Source organism: Perissodus microlepis, chromosome 20 (genome assembly GCF_051167445.1).
Source record: "Perissodus microlepis isolate ML-2025 ecotype Zambia chromosome 20, ASM5116744v1, whole genome shotgun sequence".
In the NCBI taxonomy this organism is placed as follows: domain Eukaryota; kingdom Metazoa; phylum Chordata; class Actinopteri; order Cichliformes; family Cichlidae; genus Perissodus; species Perissodus microlepis.
This window is the reverse complement of record NC_140480.1, coordinates 24,712,301-24,731,411: the sequence shown is the minus strand read 5'-3', so window position 1 is coordinate 24,731,411 and position 19,111 is coordinate 24,712,301. Positions and strand designations below refer to the sequence as shown.

General features: G+C 46.6%; 1 protein-coding gene across 1 annotated transcript in view; it reads right to left on the bottom strand.

Moving 5' to 3' along the window:
- The window catches only part of LOC146364606 (nuclear receptor coactivator 3-like), a 64,646-nt gene that overhangs the window by 3,235 nt on the left and 42,300 nt on the right, over positions 1–19,111 (bottom strand). The window contains exons 3-22 of the mRNA XM_084915955.1: positions 14,806–14,913; positions 13,824–13,984; positions 11,851–11,951; positions 11,579–11,753; positions 8,928–9,110; positions 8,311–8,397; positions 8,024–8,164; positions 7,576–7,723; positions 6,771–7,249; positions 5,558–6,678; positions 5,304–5,436; positions 4,047–4,202; positions 3,577–3,810; positions 3,141–3,246; positions 2,870–3,041; positions 2,245–2,571; positions 1,751–1,849; positions 916–1,162; positions 587–764; positions 274–466 (exon numbers count right to left, since the gene is read on the bottom strand). Coding sequence (XP_084772081.1) covers positions 274–466; positions 587–764; positions 916–1,162; positions 1,751–1,849; positions 2,245–2,571; positions 2,870–3,041; positions 3,141–3,246; positions 3,577–3,810; positions 4,047–4,202; positions 5,304–5,436; positions 5,558–6,678; positions 6,771–7,249; positions 7,576–7,723; positions 8,024–8,164; positions 8,311–8,397; positions 8,928–9,110; positions 11,579–11,753; positions 11,851–11,951; positions 13,824–13,984; positions 14,806–14,894 — 4,530 coding nt within the window. The 5' untranslated portion in view covers positions 14,895–14,913. The remainder of the gene's footprint in view (positions 1–273; positions 467–586; positions 765–915; positions 1,163–1,750; positions 1,850–2,244; positions 2,572–2,869; positions 3,042–3,140; positions 3,247–3,576; positions 3,811–4,046; positions 4,203–5,303; positions 5,437–5,557; positions 6,679–6,770; positions 7,250–7,575; positions 7,724–8,023; positions 8,165–8,310; positions 8,398–8,927; positions 9,111–11,578; positions 11,754–11,850; positions 11,952–13,823; positions 13,985–14,805; positions 14,914–19,111) is intronic.

Genomic DNA, 19,111 nt, shown 5'->3' with positions numbered 1-19,111 from the left:
TTGGGCTCAGTTTGCTTCTCGGGACTTCTACTTGGATCTTCAAAGAAACTGTAGCAGTCAGTCAGATCTGTAGGTACTTATAAGAGCTTGAGAACCATAAGTGACGACATTAATGTTTCTATACGTTTAAAATAAGCTTAGAGTTTAAGCTTCGCTTCCCTGTGCTGTAAAAACTATGTATACTATGAATAAGAGGACTTCTTTAGTCAGCAGTTAATAAGCCTTTAACACATGTGAGCCTGTTCTTTAGCTTCTCACACCCTCTGAACATACCTGATCAGGCCCCATCGGCATTCGTCCCATCACCATTGGGTTCATACCCATTTGCCCCATGTGACCTCCTCCTCCACTAGGCGGCATGCCTCCGTTCATCATCATGCCTCCATACTGCCCTGGATTCCCCTGCTGGCCAAACTGCTGTTGCCCTGGAGGTCCCTGCTGCGCAAACTGTTGCTGAGGGTACGAACTGGTGACAGGAAGGAAGAAGAGTTAAACTGTTCCTCTTCAACAAGAGAAGAACAGACACTATGCCCATCCCTCTCCCCTCCTCCTGACAGCGAGATGCAGGGGAGTAAATGTGTCGTACCTGTTGCGACTCATGCCTCCCTGTGACCAGCCTTTCATATCAGCACCCTGGTACATGGGGCCACCCTGTGGGTGCTGTTGCATCATGGGATTTTGAGGCCCCAGGCGGCCGGGCATCATGGCATTAGGAGGACTTCCACCTGAGGGGCCAAAAGAGGGGTCTCCTTGCTGGCCCATCCCTGTGGGGAAATCATCAAGCTTCAACTTCAACTTCTCTCCACTATTGCTTAGGTACCCGTAATGTTCAAGGCACAGTTGATAAATACAGTACCAGCACTCACCACCAGGGAGCAGCAGTATTCTGCCTAGAAAGCAGTTAATTAGACTCACCATAGTTGCCACCATAGCCAAACTGCTGGGGGCCCGGCTGGCCCATGGTTGGCCCTCCCATAGGGTTGTCCATACCGCCAGGAGCTGTGACGTTGGGAGGAGGGCTGAACCCTCCGGCAGCTGCAGCAGCTGCCGCCGCCGCCTGCTGTTGCTGCTGCATCAGCATCATCATGCGTTGCCTCCTCATCTGCATGGTGACCATCTCCCTGCTTCGTTGAGCCATCATCTGAGCGTTCAAGAAGCTCGGCTAGAGAAAATAAATAGATAATCACATATCCAGAGGAGAATTGTCACCTGCTGTAGTCATATTTAGACCTTTCTGAAAATATGTGATGAAGAATGTGTTAAAACTGATGGGAAAATGGACACGGTGTAATAATATTTTCCTAAATTTTACTAAACTACAACAGTCAATTACACTATTAAAGATGTAGCACTTGAAAACTGCAACAATGCTTCAATAATAGACTGGGTCTAAAATTGCTGCAACTCATCAGAGGTCACTGTAATACTTTTTTTCAACCCCAAATTAAGGCTGAAAGTCTGCACGTGGCTAAATTAACAAAATTTGTGTCGATGGTTAAGAAGAAAAAGATGCAAAAAAGGTGATTTATTATAACACAGTGCCACATTTAAAAAACTGTGCACACACAAAAGGTCTGAGCTTGCACACAGTAACTCTGCAGCTACTGCGTCAGCCGTTATATCGATTTGCTTGGTACATAAACACCTTTTTGTGTGTTTATTTAGTCATTAATAAAAGTATGACAGGTAACTGCAGTCACATTAAAATCATTTTCACTTAGATGTAACCAAACAGATTTTTGACATCTACCTGTCCTCCCATGCCAGGTTGCATGCCGGGCCTCATGCCAGGGTTTCCTCCTGGGTTCTCCATTTTCAAGGCCATGCCCTGCCGTGTCTGATTCATGAACTTCAGGAAAAAACAAAAATCCAGGATGACACGAGAAAGCAAATATTAACACAGAGCTCCAACACAGAGAGACAGACTTAATATTTACATCTATGGCCAACTTTTGGTTACCAGTTAACCTAACAAGCATGTCTTTGGCCTGCAGGGGGAAGCTGCAAGAGCGAGGAAGCTCCAAATTTCAAAATGGACAAAACTATCCACAGCAAATACAGGTTTCCAATTTTCCAAGGTAAGACCACCACTGACTTTATTTGCATAATGGTACACTTGCGTTTGTCGTTCTAATTTAAACATACTGCATATCCTGTTTGTATCACAAAAACTACAATACTGGGACAACTCTGACCCAAGTTAATTTGCCTGTAAAACAAATCATGATGGTCTTGTGGTCACACCTGTTGTCCCTGCAGTCTCTGTTGCAGCTGGAGCCTCATTGGCTTGTTTGCACTCATCATCCTGGGTCGCATCATGTTGGCACGAGGGTGGCCCATGCCCACCATTCCACCCATAGAGGGGAAACTGCCGCCTTGGCCCATTTGTGAGAGCATGGGCCCAAATCCCCCCTGCTGGGCCTGACCCTGCATAGGGTTCCCTCCATAGCCAGGCTGCATAGGCATAGTAGGAGGTCCAGGATAGCCCTGCCCATAGAGAGGCTTCTGGTCCACTACCATGGACGGATCCTGCCCTGGAAAAGGTTCTAGCTGCTGCTCTGCTCCCTGTGTCTGGAGGAGATAGGACAAGAGGACAGAAAGAGAAGTCTGTCAAACTTCCAATTGGTTTCCAATTGGTTTGCTCTGTAATTATCTTTTTCTAAGTGCACAGACTGATCCCTCTGGGCTCATCTGTTACCTTTCAGCGAGGGAACAGATTGAACAGGGTGAGTCACGACTGAAATATCAAATGCAAAGATGAATGCTACACTCGCATGCAAGCAATGATATTTTTCTCCTTTTACATCACATATTGAGAGGTCTGGAAGAGCACAGGGGTGAACATGTTGTCCTTTTATTGTTTTCTAACCTGGCTGACGAGGTCTGGGATGCCCAGAGCTCTGTCTATCTCCTCCAAAGCGATGCCATCTGTATTGTTCAGCAGGGAGTCTAGCTGGTCCAAAAGCGCCCGTTCATCGCTCTGACCCTCACTCGTGGTGGGAGGCACCAGAAGATCATCTAAGGTGTTGCCAAACTGCCGCCTGCAACAAACGCAGAAAAAGAGAAACTCAGCACAAGGTTCAGGATAAAACATAAGAACATAAGAATTCAATGGAGACCCAGAGGGGTGTTGCATTGACCTGTTTCCCTCCATGCCCATCATTGTGTCCGGCCAGGAGGGCGACTGGTTCGGTTGGCCCTGCTGGCTGAAGGGGCTCATACCCATGCCCATATCAGCAGAACCTCCTAAACCAGCAAGACATGGGTATAGTTATATAGCCAGTCAGCTGCTTAACTGCTACTTTTAAAAATAAGGTTTCTAGCAGGAAACATTCACATTCCCCCAAGAAATGTAATTACTTTACTTTTCATCTCACACTATCATTCAAACAGAAAGTTAAGTTTCGTATATTCATAGTTAAGTTAAACTACGAATATACATTATAGATAGTGAACACAGTATAAATGTACCTGCCAATCTCCTTGGCTTGTATTTCTAAAATTTCACCCTTCTGTCTGTGCTTGTAAACATTTCCCTACCACCATCGGCGCCTGGGCCCCGTATGACAGACGTACCCATATCCATGAGCTGTTGCTGCAGCATCGACCTTGTGGCTGGCACGCTGTTGGAGCGGCTGACCATGGGCCCTGACATTACGCCCTTGCCGTTGTTGTTGTACTCCATGCCCGGGCGCATCATGGGTGGATATCCTGCTGAGCCCACAGGACTGGCACTGGTGCGGGGCATGCCCCACTCACCTGAACTACCCATGGGGGATCTCTGAGGACCCATCCCTCTATTCATTGGTCCTGGCAACACATAAACACCACATGCGTGTGTCAGTATCATCAAAGCTGTTACACAGAGCAGTTTAGCCCAGTCTTAGTCCTCAATATTATCCATTTAAATTGTGATACAGTCAAAGGCAGAAACTGGTGAACACATACCAAAAAAAACAAAAACAAAAACTGAGAGGCAGAGAAAGAGTGAGAGGAAATGTGCGGAGTAAATAAATTCTGAGCTCCATAAACACATAACCACACACCCATGTTTCCTGGATAGCTGTCTGGGCTGCCCATCATGTTTTCCTGCTTGACAAGCATGGGGCGTCTGCCTCCTCCAGGCCCACCAGGAGGCTTTGCATCCATGGACATGGCCCTCTGGAAGGGCACCCGGGGTCCTGAACCCATACCTGGACTCCCTGTAGAAGCAGCATAAAAAGATTTCGGTGCTTTATAAAAATGTAAATGTATGACATGAGAAAAAACAGCTCCTATAATAACATATTTGTCTTGAAAAGTATTGATATCCCATTGTTGCACAAGCTTTCTTTTTATGGATTCATAAATGAATAAATGAGAAAATAATGAAAATAAAGAGAAACCCAACAGAAAATCAAATAGAATCGAATGACTAAAATTAAGCTATTTTCCCCCTGCTCCGTTACTCACAGCGGGCTGCCACAGCGGATAGCTCCACATATTTGATTTGACTGCTGCTTTCAGTTTTTATGCCAGATGCCCTTCCCGACACAACCCCAAAGGGATTTGTGTCTCCTCCTGGGATCAAACCGGGGACCTTCTGCAAATGTATAAACCACTACACTATGGAGCCACTAACCCGATCACTAAAAAATACAGGGAATTAATAAAATAATGCAGTTAATATTGAAAGTATTAAAAATTAAACAGGCTCCAGTCGCCTTCAACCCGAAACTGGACAAGCGGTTGAGAAAGTGGACGGATGTTTTACTCTTTCTTCTTTTTAAGACAACTTTTGTAACACTTTGTGCACTTTCCCACAGATTTAGACTCACTCACATTTTATTAATTGTCATTTATTCAGCGAGCGAGGATATACAAGCTTTTTTCACAGGATTCAAAAACAGCAGCTACGACATATAAAACATTTTAACAGCTTATTAAAGTCAGATGCTGCGTGTGAATACAAATCTCTATATGGTCAAAACTAAATTCCACTGAGAGAGATTATAGTGTTCGCTTCACTTTTGTATTTTTTGGCTTTGAAACTGAAGTTGTACTCTTTGCCACTGTTTTGTCAAAGGATCAGTGTTGCAACATGCAAAATGCTGCAAAGGAGGAGCCCTCTTCAGTACAGCTGAAGAGAAGTGTTTGGGAAACAGCCACACAGACGTTAAGAGTTCAAGAAAACTCTGAATGACAGCATGAGATGCTCAGATGCTATTTCAGTGGCATTTTATCCTGATATCATCACATATGATATTATAACGCCTGCTCTGCGTCTGTCACTTCTCATAAGCTTTGATCTGTAAACCACTCACCCTGCAGGCTGTCGTCAAGGCAACCCGGGGGTTTGCTTCCTGTGTCGTTGGCCCCTCCACCTCCAGCCTGATCGGGGTAAAAGTCAGAGCTTGAACTCCTCAGATCTCCCAGGATAGATTCCAGGTTGTGCAACTAAAAAAAGAAATGAAATAAAAATAGTTACCCAATAAGTCAACAAGACAAGATCAAACATTAATCTTCATAGAAAGCTAAATGTCAGGTCACGACAATAGTACAGTACAGTCAATCTTACATCATCAGGTGGTTCTGACTTAATCTTGCTCTCGGGATGTTCAGGTACAGGGCCGGGCCCAGATCCGGGGATACTCCGTGGTGGGCCGCCAGCAGCCCCCGCAGGTCCCTTCCCGTCTAGCTCTTCGAGTTTGGGTTTAACATCCACTGGCTCTTTGGAATCATCCTTGTTGAGGAGATAATGGAGGAGGGCATGGGTCTTCTCCTTCTTGGGACTATGCTGCTCCTGTTTGGGATCTGTGATCAACCCAGGGCCCGACCCGGCCCCTGAGCCTCCTGTTCCAACCTCAGCGCCCTCCTGGCCCCCGAGAGACACCTTGCCTGTAGCCTCGGCTGTGATCTTAGCCACTTCATCTGGCGTATTGCCGTTCTGCAGCAGCTTGTGGAGGATCTTGTGCTTCTCTTGCAGCGAGCCAGTATAGTGGGCTGATGACATTGATGCTGACACGCCCCCTGGTCCTGTCGCTTGGCCTGAATTTCCACTGGCCGAAGAGGATGAGGTAACCCCAGTTGATGAGGGGCTAGTCATGCCTCCCGTTGCATCCTTACTGTCTGAGCCCGCAGGAGTGTTACTGCTGGTCGGAGGGGGCGGTACAGGGGGCCCCGTTGGCCCACTGCCACCTATTCCCAGCTCCTCTGTAGGAGACGTCAGCAACTGCAGCAGCTTCTTATGTCCCTTACTGTCTGGCACCCTGCGAGGGGGTTCGGAGTTAGCCGCTCCTGCTTCACTGCTTCCGTCTCCAGAGTCTTTAGTCGCTGTTGCTGCCTGGCTATCTGGTCGGTCTCCAGAACTCTCAGCCTGAGGATGCTGATGATGGTGGTGATGGTGCATGGGGTGGTGATGGTCGCTGGGTCCAGGTGCTAAGCCCCCGGCTGGGCTTTTGGAGCCATCCTGGCCTGGTTTGGCTGCCTGACTGGGCTGAGAAGAAGAAGAGGAGGAGTGGATGCTGGGAGAGCTGTCTGGTTTGTGGGCCGGAGAAGGAGATGTTAGGGTAGAGGGGAGTGAGCTCCCTACTCCTTCACTGATGGCTTGTAGGGCATTTAAGGAGCTGCTGGAGAAGGTGGTGGTGCTGCCCCCACTTCCACCATTACTGCCAATGCCACTCATAGGAGAGTGCAACCCTGGAACAGAAAGAGGAGTCACACATTAACTGGATTCAACAATGAATTCCGTAAATTAAAATATCCTGAACACTTGACGCTAACAGACTTACCTCCAGGTGAGAACTGGTTGGAGCCCATTTTTGGGCTTCCCCGGTTCCGAGGTGACATCAGGAGACCCTGCTGAGGAACGCCCATTCTCGGGCTCCCCGAGGGACTGTTCATGCCACTGAGGCCAAAGCCGCCACTGCTCTGAAACGGGGGCTGCTGTTGGTGCTGCGGCATGCCTTGGCCTGGGTGATTCATAGGACCCATCTGATTCATGTGCCCCATCTGATTCATCTGCATCATGCGGTTACCCATGCCTCCTCCTCCACTTCCTCCTCCGCCATTTCCTCCATACATCGAGCCGCCGCCCATCGGACCCATGTGACCCTGCTCATTCATGCTGAAGCCCCTGTTCATGCCCCCCATACCCATTCCGCCACCGGTGTTCATTTGGGCATTCGGGTTGGGGCCTCCCATGCCCTGCTGTCGCATCGTGTTTGGCATCATGCTCCCACCCGGTGCTGAGCGGTAACCATTCGGCTCCCTGTGTGGAAGTAGAATAAAAACTAGCACAAGCTTTGAAAAAAAGCACATACCTTGAAAGTGCACTGTCTCCCACAATAACCTCTCAGACTGTAGACTTGAGATAAATGCATATAAAATACTCGCTCCTCTGCGGATTCTTTTCACTGTTCACAGGATGTCGGTGTATATAAAAGCTACTTCAGCTCCCACTTGAGCTATTTATGTGGCATGAATACCTTGGCTGCCTTGCACAGACATGCTTGAAGTGCTCCTTTTTGTCAGTACAATAAATGAAACGCACTTTGCCGAGTATGAATGCAGTGTGTGTATTTTCAGTTTTCTGACCTCTGTAGTAGGTGCGTGGAGATGAAGCCTTGCGGCTCGTTGCTCATAGGGTGACGGTACAGCTTACTCTTGGTCTGGGCTGTGACTGGAGTGCCGTCAGAGAGGGAGAAGCGGTACAAGGGCGTCTCTGCGTGACCCTGCAGAAAGGCTGCACAGACAGATAGAGTAAGATGACCTAAGTCACAACACAGGTCATCAATCACTTCCTATATGATGAAACCGTCTGTTCATGAGATCAGTACTGAGATGGTAATGCAGGAGGTGTTTGTGTTTAAATAAGTAAGAGTCTTCTTTCTAAAAAGATAAGTAGTAACAATAAACTAAAAACAAAGCTACAACCAAGATAAATAAATATACAGTTAATTAAATAAAGCCTTTTCCAGCTGATATTTTTAATGTGGATTTCACTGAGATGAATTCACTAAGTCCTTATACGTGCGTTACCCACCCTCATGATAGTGGCGTTTGTGTGACCAGGGCTGCCCATCACTGTGCTGAAGGAACATCTGAATGCAACGCCTCAACAAATCCTCCCAGCCCGGACGCATCGACGCTCGCAGGGAGTTCTGGTCGATCTGAATCAGTTTACCTGCCAAGCAGGACAGAAGGAGGGCACGCGGAGGGAGGAAGCAAGAAGACGCAAGAAGAAAGAGTCAAACCTGTTCGTGGGTAAAGAAAGACCATCGCGGCCTGTTTGAGCTTCTGTGTTTGTTTAGTGAGTACGCAGCTCCTCACCTGAGAGTTCATGCCTGGTGTTAAAACTCTCCGTCCTCTCCATGGCTGTCACTCGACGGGCCACGCAGATCATACATGACTGAAGGTCTGCAGGCGAAAGGAGATCAGCCTTGACGATACTTCATATTCACTCTGTGCGTTTGAGGCTTATTATTCAGTTAAAAGTAAATACTTGATTTAAAACAGTTTTAAACAAAGAGCACTTTTAATAATTAAAAGATGTGGAGAAAACCAGGAAAACTCAGATGAGCTGTAATTACGCACTCAAGACATTATTGACCAACAAAGTATTGCTATTTAACGTTAATTTTCACCTTTTATTGTTTTATTTATGTTCCGTATTATTCATTTACTTATATCTGATTTTCCACTTTCTTTTAGAGATCCTCTAACAAAAACACAAAATAAGGGATAAGATGTGTGTTCACCACATTAAACATGTGTCTCATTGAAAAATATATCAATAGACTGTAAATGTGCATGTGAGCCTCTAAATTTGTGAGGTTTCTACAAAACAGTGGATGTTGAGCTCATTCTGTGCACAGACAAAAGACAAAAACTAAGAAAAACACATTTCTGTGTAGAGACACTATTGTGAATATACTGGCTCCTCCTACCTTCGCCCTCCTCGATCATGGCCTTGGGTTGGGTAAGAGCAAAACATTGCATGGTCTCGTAGCGTGGCCCTCCAGGCCCCTCCTCCATGGGGCCGTGGGCATGGCCAAATTTGACCAGCATCCGGCAAGTAAAGGTGTGACTCTTCTGTCGGGCTGCCTCGCTTCCCCACGACACCCCATTTACTAAAAAAAAGGAACACAAACAAAAAGGCGTTTACTCTTGGGAGTAAAATGGAATGAGCCTGACGCTCGTGGGACTGAAAACCACACACAGCTATGAATGGATTGCCTGTCATCAAATATCACAAACAGCTCACACCCTATCCTGCCACAGATCCACACAGACACACAAAGGACGACAAAGGAAGCAAAAAAAAGAAATAAAAAATGGCACTGCAACATGTATTGTCCTTCTTTAATTGAGAAGCAGAAGCTCCCGCTGCTGTTCGGATCCCTGGCTAAATGGACCATGGGATTAATCTAGCCAAGGTGTCGATTTCCAATATCTCCCCCTCCCAGTCTGCTCTGCAGTGGGCAGAGGCCAGGGACACTCAGCCATCTATCCTCATTTAGACCCTGACTTCTCATCACGGCATGCACACACACATTTAGAAGGGGTCACCTTCACAGGGAGATGTAGAAAGAAAGAGGCACAGGGAAAGGAAACTTCAGAGAGAGATCTGACTGTTCGCCAAGGTCTGAGTGAAGCCTTATCGGGCCTTGAGCTGGCCGGAGGTTTCTGTCTGGTAGGTGTGCGGAGGATACAAGAGAGGACACGGGAGAGCGAGACACGTCGGGGAGGTAAGCATGGCAGTGGTGGGGAGGGGCTGTGTGATAGTGAGAGGTGATTTAACAAGACCTTAGGTTTCTCTCTGGAAAAAAAAAAACAGAAAGAAAGAAACACCAGCAGTCACCGGGGCTGACGCCTCCCCTCAGACGCAATTAGCCAACAGCGAGGGAGGACAGAGGGGTCAAAAGCACACCGGCTAACAATGAAAGCTCACTTCATGTTCTGGGGACGAGTGTGTGTGTCTGTTTTTGTTGGTGTATGTGTGTTTCTTGGGTGCTTGTGTGGTGTGTGTGTGTGTATTTAACTGTAGCTGGCACGGTCAGCGGTCATCCCGCAGGAATGTGCAGCGAGAGCGCATTTCATTCACGGCTTCTAAAGATAATGAAGGGGCAGAGCAGCAGAGCGAGACACAATGAGGGGTGGGAGAGCAGAAAGGGAAGCCGGTTGAGAAACAGACAACCACAATATTCGTCTTAGTAGGCAGCCATATTAAGTATGAATGAGGCTGAGAAAGAGCGAGTTGAGGGAGGCACCAGGGACGCTGAGAGGAAAAGTAGATAAAGATGAGTGTTAAAAGATAAAGAGAGCAAGTGAATAAAGGAGCGTGCAGGGGAAGAGGCTGAATAAGTGGGAGAACGTGTCAGTGACATGTCGGAGCCGCCGCCACCACTGCTTCTCGGAGGTTGCTGCTGCTTAGTTAATCGAGTAGCAGGTTCAGTCGAGCACACATATCCATAATTAATCAGCTTTATAAATAGTTCTCCACGCACATGCTCACATACGCGCGCGCACACACACACGCGGCACCCTGACGAGTGGATTACTGACACAGACGTGTGAAAATACACAATAAGCAGTCGGAGAAAGCAACATTTGCTCGAGTGCTGCGCTTAACTCTTTCCTGTTTAGCTATTTCTTGGAGACACGCTCTCAAACGTGATGATGTGATGCTTTATTTGAGTTTATTTTTTAATAATTTTGAGCCACCGAGTCTGAAAGCGCCACTTATCGTGAGGATCACTTCTTATCATTTTTAGAATTTTTTTAGATAACAACACCAAAATAACCAGGAGATGAATTCATAATAGGAGCAATCATCATTTGCACTCCGGTATTAAAGAATTAGCCTCACCTCATCCAACTACACAACAATAAAATGATACTTAGCCCTAACAGAGGGTACTTACATTACTCTGATTGTACACAAATACTAAAAGTAGAAAGATTTCCCATACTTCGAATGGAGTATTTTTAGGGTGTGGTGGTACTACTTTTAGCTGAGTATAAGTTTTGAGTGCTTGCTCCACAACTGACAATAAGACACACATACGTACATGCAAACACAGTGAATTAAGTAGAGGAAAGTGAGGAGGTGCATTATTCAGCAGTACGTAGTTTCCAGATGGCTGCCATGGGATCTGAATAGAGCTCGGGCCTGTTTTACACTGTCTGGACCACTGAGTGTGACTGACAGCCGCGCTACGCTCTGCCTGCTTAGCACCGAGTGGGTGGGTGCTCCTGTGGACATGTATGTTTTGTCAGGTGTGTGTGTGTGTATGCGTGCATGTGTTTCTGAATTGCTCCTATGCACATGAACACGCTTCCCAGGAGCTCCTCATTATAACAGGAGATGGAGTAAAGACCGGAGGTGCAAGAATAAATAACTTTGAGAGTTTACGTTGACGTGTGCGGAGAGTTGTTGTAACCTCTCAAAGTTAGTTTTATACCTCGGCCCTGTGGAAGATGTCAAGCAGAGTTTGCTTTTGAGCAGATGTGTAGCTTTGCCGTGTGTGTGTGTGTGTGTGTGTGTGTGTGTATTGAGACGTGTAGGCTTGTGTGTGTGAGTGTGCGTGTTCCTCACTGTTGGTCTTGGGCAGGTTCTTGTGAAACTCCTCCCTGTCGTCCTCGTGAAGAATGTTGTACACGCTGGTGTTGATGAGCTCCTCCTGTTTGTACTGCAGGTAGTGCGTCACGTTGTCCGACACGAACACTATGCTGCCCTCCCGGTTTACCACGAACAGGAATCCATCCAGAGCCTGGAGCAGAGCGGCCGGAAGTTACCAACGGCCAGGTGGCCAATCGTAAGCATTGATAAAAAGCACGTGATTGACAGGGGAGGAGAGCTGGGCTCACCTGCAGCAGAAGTGGACCCAGGTGGTCCTTGTCGATGACCCCCTGACCAGTTGAGGACACATCTGACTTTTGAACGTCGTCATCGTTGGATGAAGCTTTACCTGGAGGAGAGGAAATGAATCACAACAATAAATAAATAAATCGATGACATCACACGCAGTCAGTTCAAGCCCAGCTGTTTTCAAAGAAGAAAAAAAAGAGCAAAGGAGAAACAAGGTGAGAGCTATGTTACCTGAGAAGAGGAAACAGGCAGTCACTACCCAATCTGCATCAGCAGGGGGCAGCGTTTCTCAAGTTTCACTTTTTTTTTTTTTTTTAAATTTAAAAATACAGGTGAGGAGGGAGACGGATAGAGGCAGGTTTCTCTGAGGAGCCCGTCAGGAGGAGAGGAGGGCTGGGTGCATGTGGAGCAGGTAGCTGCCGTCCTCATGCTTTATATTCAGTGTCAGACTGTGAGGGACTGGCTGGTAGGCTGGGGCTGAGAGAGAGAGCGAGCGGGAGAGAGCTAGAGAGGATCTGGAAGCTGTAATGGTGCAGGGGTAGGAGCTAAGACACCTGAATTAATGGAGGTGCTGAGGCTGAGAGCGGGAAACACAGACGGAGAGAAAGATGGAGATGGGGAGGTCCGGGGCTGAGACAGAGGGATGTGGATGGGAAAAATGGATTGTGTTGGCTTGTTGTATTAATGCAGAGCTCGGTCTGAGAAAGAGGCGGGGGCTGCTTGGCTACAGGAATCATTCTATCTGATTAGCTCCCAAGGGGCACTGATACCCACACAAAGAAAAAAAAAAGCCATTGCTGCCTGCAGCCGGGCGCTGCGAAGTTAGGAAGAGAAGGACGAAAAGAAATGAGGGAAAGGAAGAGGAGAGAGAATGAAACAGAAAGAGAGAGGCTGCGCTCTATCAGTTCATTCAATATCTTAAGATGCTGGGAGCAAACCTGAAGATGCTGCAACTCATTGTGCTGCAATACAGATGAGACATGAGGAGGGAAGAAAAAAAAGGCAGGAGAGCAGAAGTGAAGCAAAAGCAGAGAATCTTACATCCAAGTGAGATGAGAAAATGGGAATGATTGATGGAGAAAAGAGCAAAATGAAGACTGGCAGTAAGACCAACTGAAAGTGAGAAGAGGAGAAGAGGAACAGGTAGAAAGCGAGAGACGAGTCTAAACACCCGTGTCATTTCTGTCTTCACTTCCTGTAACTATGGCAACCTGTCAGCAGCCAGTCAGGGCCAGCTGTAGCCTCTTCCCCTTCCTGTCGAGGTGGCAGACACTGACTGAGCCGAGCAGAAACAAGAAGGAACAAAATTTCACCACCGGCTCTTCCCCCTGATCTCCCTGAAGTTCACCTTGGAAGGAAAAATTGATCCTGACACACGTCCGATTCCAGGAGTTTAAATCTGTCAGTCTGTGCACTGATGGTGCCTCTGCAAGGCAAACGCTTCAGCCTGCAGCTTTCTAGATGGTTTGCTGCAGAAATGACCGCCGCATCACGGAGATGAAACTATGACAACTATGACAAGAGCAGATGTAACTGAACTAATAATTTGGCAGTTCAGCAGAACGGATGGGCATGTGATTACCTGCAAACGTCCAATTAAACAGCCCCTGGCAAGGCCAGCACACAGCTGTGCATGGCAATATTACACACACACACACAGACACACACACACACTCAGAAATGACAGGTTCACAAAGCATTGCCAGTGTTTCCTCCCAAACATAAACAGTCGGGGCTGTGAAATTTGTGGGAGATGAATGACTGATCTGTCCTTGCACCTGGGCTCAGAAGAGGCACGCGTGTGCATGTGCGTGCGTACATGCTAACCCTGCAGCTGTCCATACCGCCTCTATAGCACCATAACACCTTTCCCAGTGTTTCCTACAGACACTTCCTCACAGTCTACCTAACTTTCAGGGCACCTGTCCGTTTACTGCCCCTCAGTAGCCTTCAGATCACCGTGCCCACTCACCCTGCTCTTTGATCTGGCGGATCTGGCGCACCGTCTCTTTGAGGATGGCACATTTGTCTGGTTTGACGTTGAAGCTGTCGATGTCGCTTAGGTTGGCGGAGATCAGCTCCGCCAGTTCCTCTATGTATTTGCTCTCCTGCTCCCGCCGCTTCCTCTCACACCTGCAGGGGGGCAATAAACAAAGATTAAAGCTAAACTACAGCGATGCACTTTTCTCAAAGTGTGATCAAAGTGCTGTTTCTATGTCAGAAAACAATGCAGAGTGGCTGCGAGGTAGATGGCAAGCAGTTTATTTGTGAGACCGATGTCTTCTTTGTGCCGCAAAAAATGTCTAGTTGAAATGTCAGCAGTGGTTGTATTGAAGGTTGAGAACAATGGCTATCTTACGAGTTAGTCATTTGCTGATACGGCTAACTGGACATTACTTTCTTTTTTTTAAAAAAGCTTGCAGTACGGTCACCTTTCCTGGCAAGACTTAGAAGAGTAGATCAATACCACTTCTAGTATTTTTGGATCATATTTGCCTTTATTTTTCAGCTGCAGTGGAGACAGAGACAGAAAATGTGGAGAAAGATCATCAAACGTAGGGTGAAAGGCCAGTGGAAATAAGCATCAATAACACAAAATTGAGTCTACACACATTAACGTGGCAATGGTCAATTTAATGTGTTTGTCCTGATGAAGATCTAACTGGAATAAAAACACATGACTAAAACAAAGTCAGTACGCAGGCACTTTTTATTTCTTGCGTTCCAACCAGGTGAAAATGGCTTTACCTTCTAATTTTCAGAGCGTAAAGTACAAAAAGGAAATAAAAGAATTTTTCCAATCAAAACTACAAAATTTTTTTTGCAGGGTTTCACTGTTACTCATCACGGCAGACATCGACATAATAGCTGTACAGCCAGAGCTCAAGAAGACACTGACCCAGTAGCCCACTTTCCTGCATTTCCCCTCTTGTTTGCTGATCCCACACACTCACCCCATACCAGGCGTGTCACAAGTGGAGAGCTTGCGTTTCCGGTTTTCCGAGCTCAGAGGCTCCATGGAGTTTTCCCCCAGCCCGCTCATCGTGAACACATATCAGCACCTGATAGAAAAGGAGCATAAAAAACACACACACACAGAGGTGTAAATAAAACTTTAATGCATTGAGTGAAGTGATTACACAGTCCCCTCTTAGCCTTTTAGCTCTCATTATAAAGGTAATTGTGAAGGCAGGAAGGCATGACAAGCATCCTTTTGAACTCAGCAAAAATAATAAAGGCAGGTTGTAAATGAATAAAGTGCAAAACAGTATACAAGCAGGCTAAAATATGCTTATATCATGCAAATCGTATTCTCCTTGCAGAGACTGACAAACATAAACATGTCTCGTCGGCCGCCTCCTCCTCCTCCTCTTCTTATTTGGAGAATATGAGCGTACGCATGTGAGGCTGTGTGTGTGTGCGTGTGTGTGTGTGCGCGTGTGTGTGGCTGTGCATGTATGAATTCATCAGCTCGCATGGAGTATCCACGCGGGCATGCACACACATACACACAAAGACACAGGATTAGCAGTGTCTCTGATGATAAGCCACGCAACACAACTAACCCCGATAGACAGCCGTCTGTCTCCCATAATGCATCACATTTCGTCTCCAGGAAGTGAGCTGATAAAGGTTGCGGGGATGAGAGGCAGATGGGCCGAAAAGGAGGAGGAGGAGGAGGAAGAGAAGGGAATAGAGGGAAGGAAAGGAAGAAATGAGGAAGGGAGGGAGAAGCCGGTGCAGTGATGTGAGCTCTGATTGGTCATTTTCTTTGCCACAGTGACAGCAGCTGACACTGGGGAAAGGTAGGAGGGAGGGAGGGGAAAGGAGGATAGAGGGAGGGAAGAGAGGAAAGTAAATGAAGGGGAGAGAGAGCACAAATATAGTGGGAGACAGAGGAATTGCAGAGGAAGAAAAAAAAATACCAAGGATGAGGGGGGGAGAAATCAGAGCAAAAAGAGGTGGCGGCAGTAGGAGGGAGCGAGCTGAGAGAAAGAGAGATAAAGGCATGTCAAAGAAAGAAAGGAGGGAAGGGGAACAGGTGAAAGGAGGAGGATTCAGTAACATTCAGACAGTCTGGAGTGTGTTTTGAATGCATGTGTGGCACACAGAGTGGGCTGAAAACCGCCTGTACCCCTCTTAACCTTCACAGCCAGAGCAGCTTTTTCATTCCATTGATTACATGGTTATCCTCTGACCAGAGCACTGCCTCTCCTGCATAGAAAATCAGGCCAGCGGCAGGGGAGAGACGCCGGCCTGTTATTTAATCATCATGCGCCATGATCTCTGGTGGGATCGGAGCAAAAGCATCTGATTGTGTTGCCTTTTTATTTTTCGGTTTCAGGACAGAGAAGGTCCCAGTCTTCAGTCGTGTGAACTTGGCTTGCGAGAACGAGAACACACCTTCCTACTGAGACAGAATCAATATGAGGACTGCTTTCACGCATGTCTGCAAGACCAGGTGAAACACAAGTGTATTCTCTTGCAAGACAACAACTGGGAATACTCTCCTAAAAGCATGAGATGCTCTGAAATCTCACAGATACTCTTGCTCAATCCTTCCCTCTTTCAAATTTCTCTTTTAATCTCTCCCTCGAGTCCCTCCCGTCTAACTGACTGACTGTCTGCCTTAGTGCCTTTGTCTGCTTGCCTACCTCTTCTTGCCTATCCTACGATCTGCCTCCCTGCGTGCCTGTCTACCTGCCTCCCCGTCTGCTGCTCTTCGTTAGACAAAACCCCCGCTTGCTGTTGTCTGATGAAACCTACCACGAGGGAGATGAGGAGCAGGAGAAGCTAAAAGCAGCGAGAGGGGGAAGTACAAAGTAAGGAGGTTTCAGAACTCAAAGAGCCAAGACAAAGTGTTTGGGTGAAACTCCGTCTTTGCTCCTACACCAACCAAACCCGCCCGTTCGCCTGCCTGACTGCCAGCCTATTGATGGAGTTCTCAAAGGGGGAGTTGCTCTAATTGCAGAGTGAATGAGGCAGCCCCAGAGAATAGTTGATTAGGAGGCTGCTGAATGCCCCAGGGAAATGGGTCACCTCCAGCCTGGCGCGGGCCGCCCGCTTTTCCAGTGCGGGGAGAAAGTCAATTACACGCCACAGGCAGTGTGGGGCCTGGTGGCAGAGAGGCAGCGGGGCTGCGGTGGGTACAATACAGCAGCAGGGGGCAGTGGGAATGAGCCACGTAAAGAAGGAAATGGAAGAGGGTGATGGCGTTATTGAGGGCAGCAAGAGGGAATGGAGAGATGGGCATGAAGACGGCAATTTGAAGGAGACGGAGGGATACTGGAGATGTGAAAGGGAGTGTGCAGAGCAAAAAACATACTGCAAACTAGCTTCCCTGCACCTGGGTTAATGTGCAGTTTGAATGAGAGTATTAGAGAAACTGGAACAAAAACTGTGGAAATTAAGGGGATATTGTTTTGGAAAATGAAAGAGAAATTTTGGCAGAAAAAACCCAAAACACACAGTCGCAAAGCACATTTGTTAGTAAAACTTACAAATGTTCAAAAAACTAACAATAGTCAAATCATCCATACTAGAATCTTATAATCTTATCTTAAGAAGACACGATTGAGTCGGTCGAGTTGTGGCAGAAAACAGCACTGGTCATTTACACTCACAGCGAGTGTACAATAACCACATTTCACAAATCAACTGCTTCATGCATGCAGGCAATTATTTAAAGCCTGATTCACAGTCACAGAAATGCATTCAAATGCAATCTCCCCCCAAAAAACTAAATGAAACCAAAAGAAATTGGTTAAAAAGTTGGTTTGAAAAGGAAAGGAGACTAGGATAAAGAAGTTAGGAAAAAAGTAGAGACAGAATCACAACGAACAGCAACAGTTGGTTTTACTCCAATGTTATAAGTTCCGACTCCTTGGCAGTAGGTGCTAACACTGTCTTTTGACACTGCCTCCAGGTGACAGTGCACAGGTACAACATGTAGACAGGGGCCTGCAAAGCTCAGCGTACGGACTACCCAACACAAAATCATGCTGGGATCTTTGTTCCTAATCCAGGTGTGACTTGTGTCCTACGATACTACAATGCGCTCATGTTAGAGCTGTTAAGAGACCGGCATACTCCTTTAGAAATTTTTGTAGGATGGCCGAACAGCTTCAGAAAGCCCCCACCAATTTCCGGTATCATCAATGAGAATTTATGTAACAGAAGATCTGACACTTTACACCCACTTCGTCCAGCCACTGTCCAACTGTGCAGAAAAAAAGCAGTCAACATCTTTTTTTCAGCCTCAAGCCCCATTTTCTCCATTTCTTATTTTCACTTGTGAATCTCACTCTATAAATCGACTATATCCAAAACAAAGGCATATGTGTGGTAGCCATTGCTCTCTGATGTGACTGGACAGCATACTGTACATTTCTTTTCTAACCATACACCCGCTGTTTAGCCCCCTAAAGCCTGAATCATGAGCAAATTCATAAAGAATTCTAATTTTTAGAAAGTGGAGTGTTTATTGAGCTTTTTGGTGTGTCTAAAAAAGAAATTAAGTATCAGTTTGTATGTGTAAGTTTTAATTTGTCCGGGATTTTTGTGTAATTTGCACCGGTGATCTAGAGGTCTCAAAAACTGAAATATTCTATGCTTGGAGTTACAGGGTTAGAGAAACAGTAACACAAATGTATTCTTATATACCTCTAATGATGAGGTTAAAGGACACTGGGAAGTAAAATAAGAGCAGAAATCCAAGTTTGCACCTATGTTAGACTTCATAACAAATTTGTATGTTCTCACTATGCGTGCAGAGAGGTTATGAAACAGCACTGGCTTTTCACTGACAAACAACAGCAATGAAAAACAAAATTAGCTCCCATCTGACTGGTCATGGGAAAGCCTCCTCGTTTGATGACAGGTGAAGGTTAGCGGACTCATGCAGGCAAGCAGCTCTGAACTTTGATATTAAGTTTGACCTGATACTCAACCCTGATCTTGAACTGAGTGATTCCAAGAGGCCATCACCTTCATGCTGACAGCTGACCCATATATTATTTGGGTCAATGGGCGAATGAGGCAGGAGGATCGTTCAGGTCAGCACTGCTGTGGTGTCACTTGGGGTGAAGCTAAACTTCTGAGGTCTGCTAAAGGACAGTAGCATGCCAATGACCCTGGATCCCGGAGCCCAGTGGGAGCACGACTCACCAGGAACCACAAAGTTTATGGCTTTATGACAAAACCAGAGGAAATGGCTCACCTCATAAAACAGAAAGCATACAGTCCTGTTGACTAGTGAGG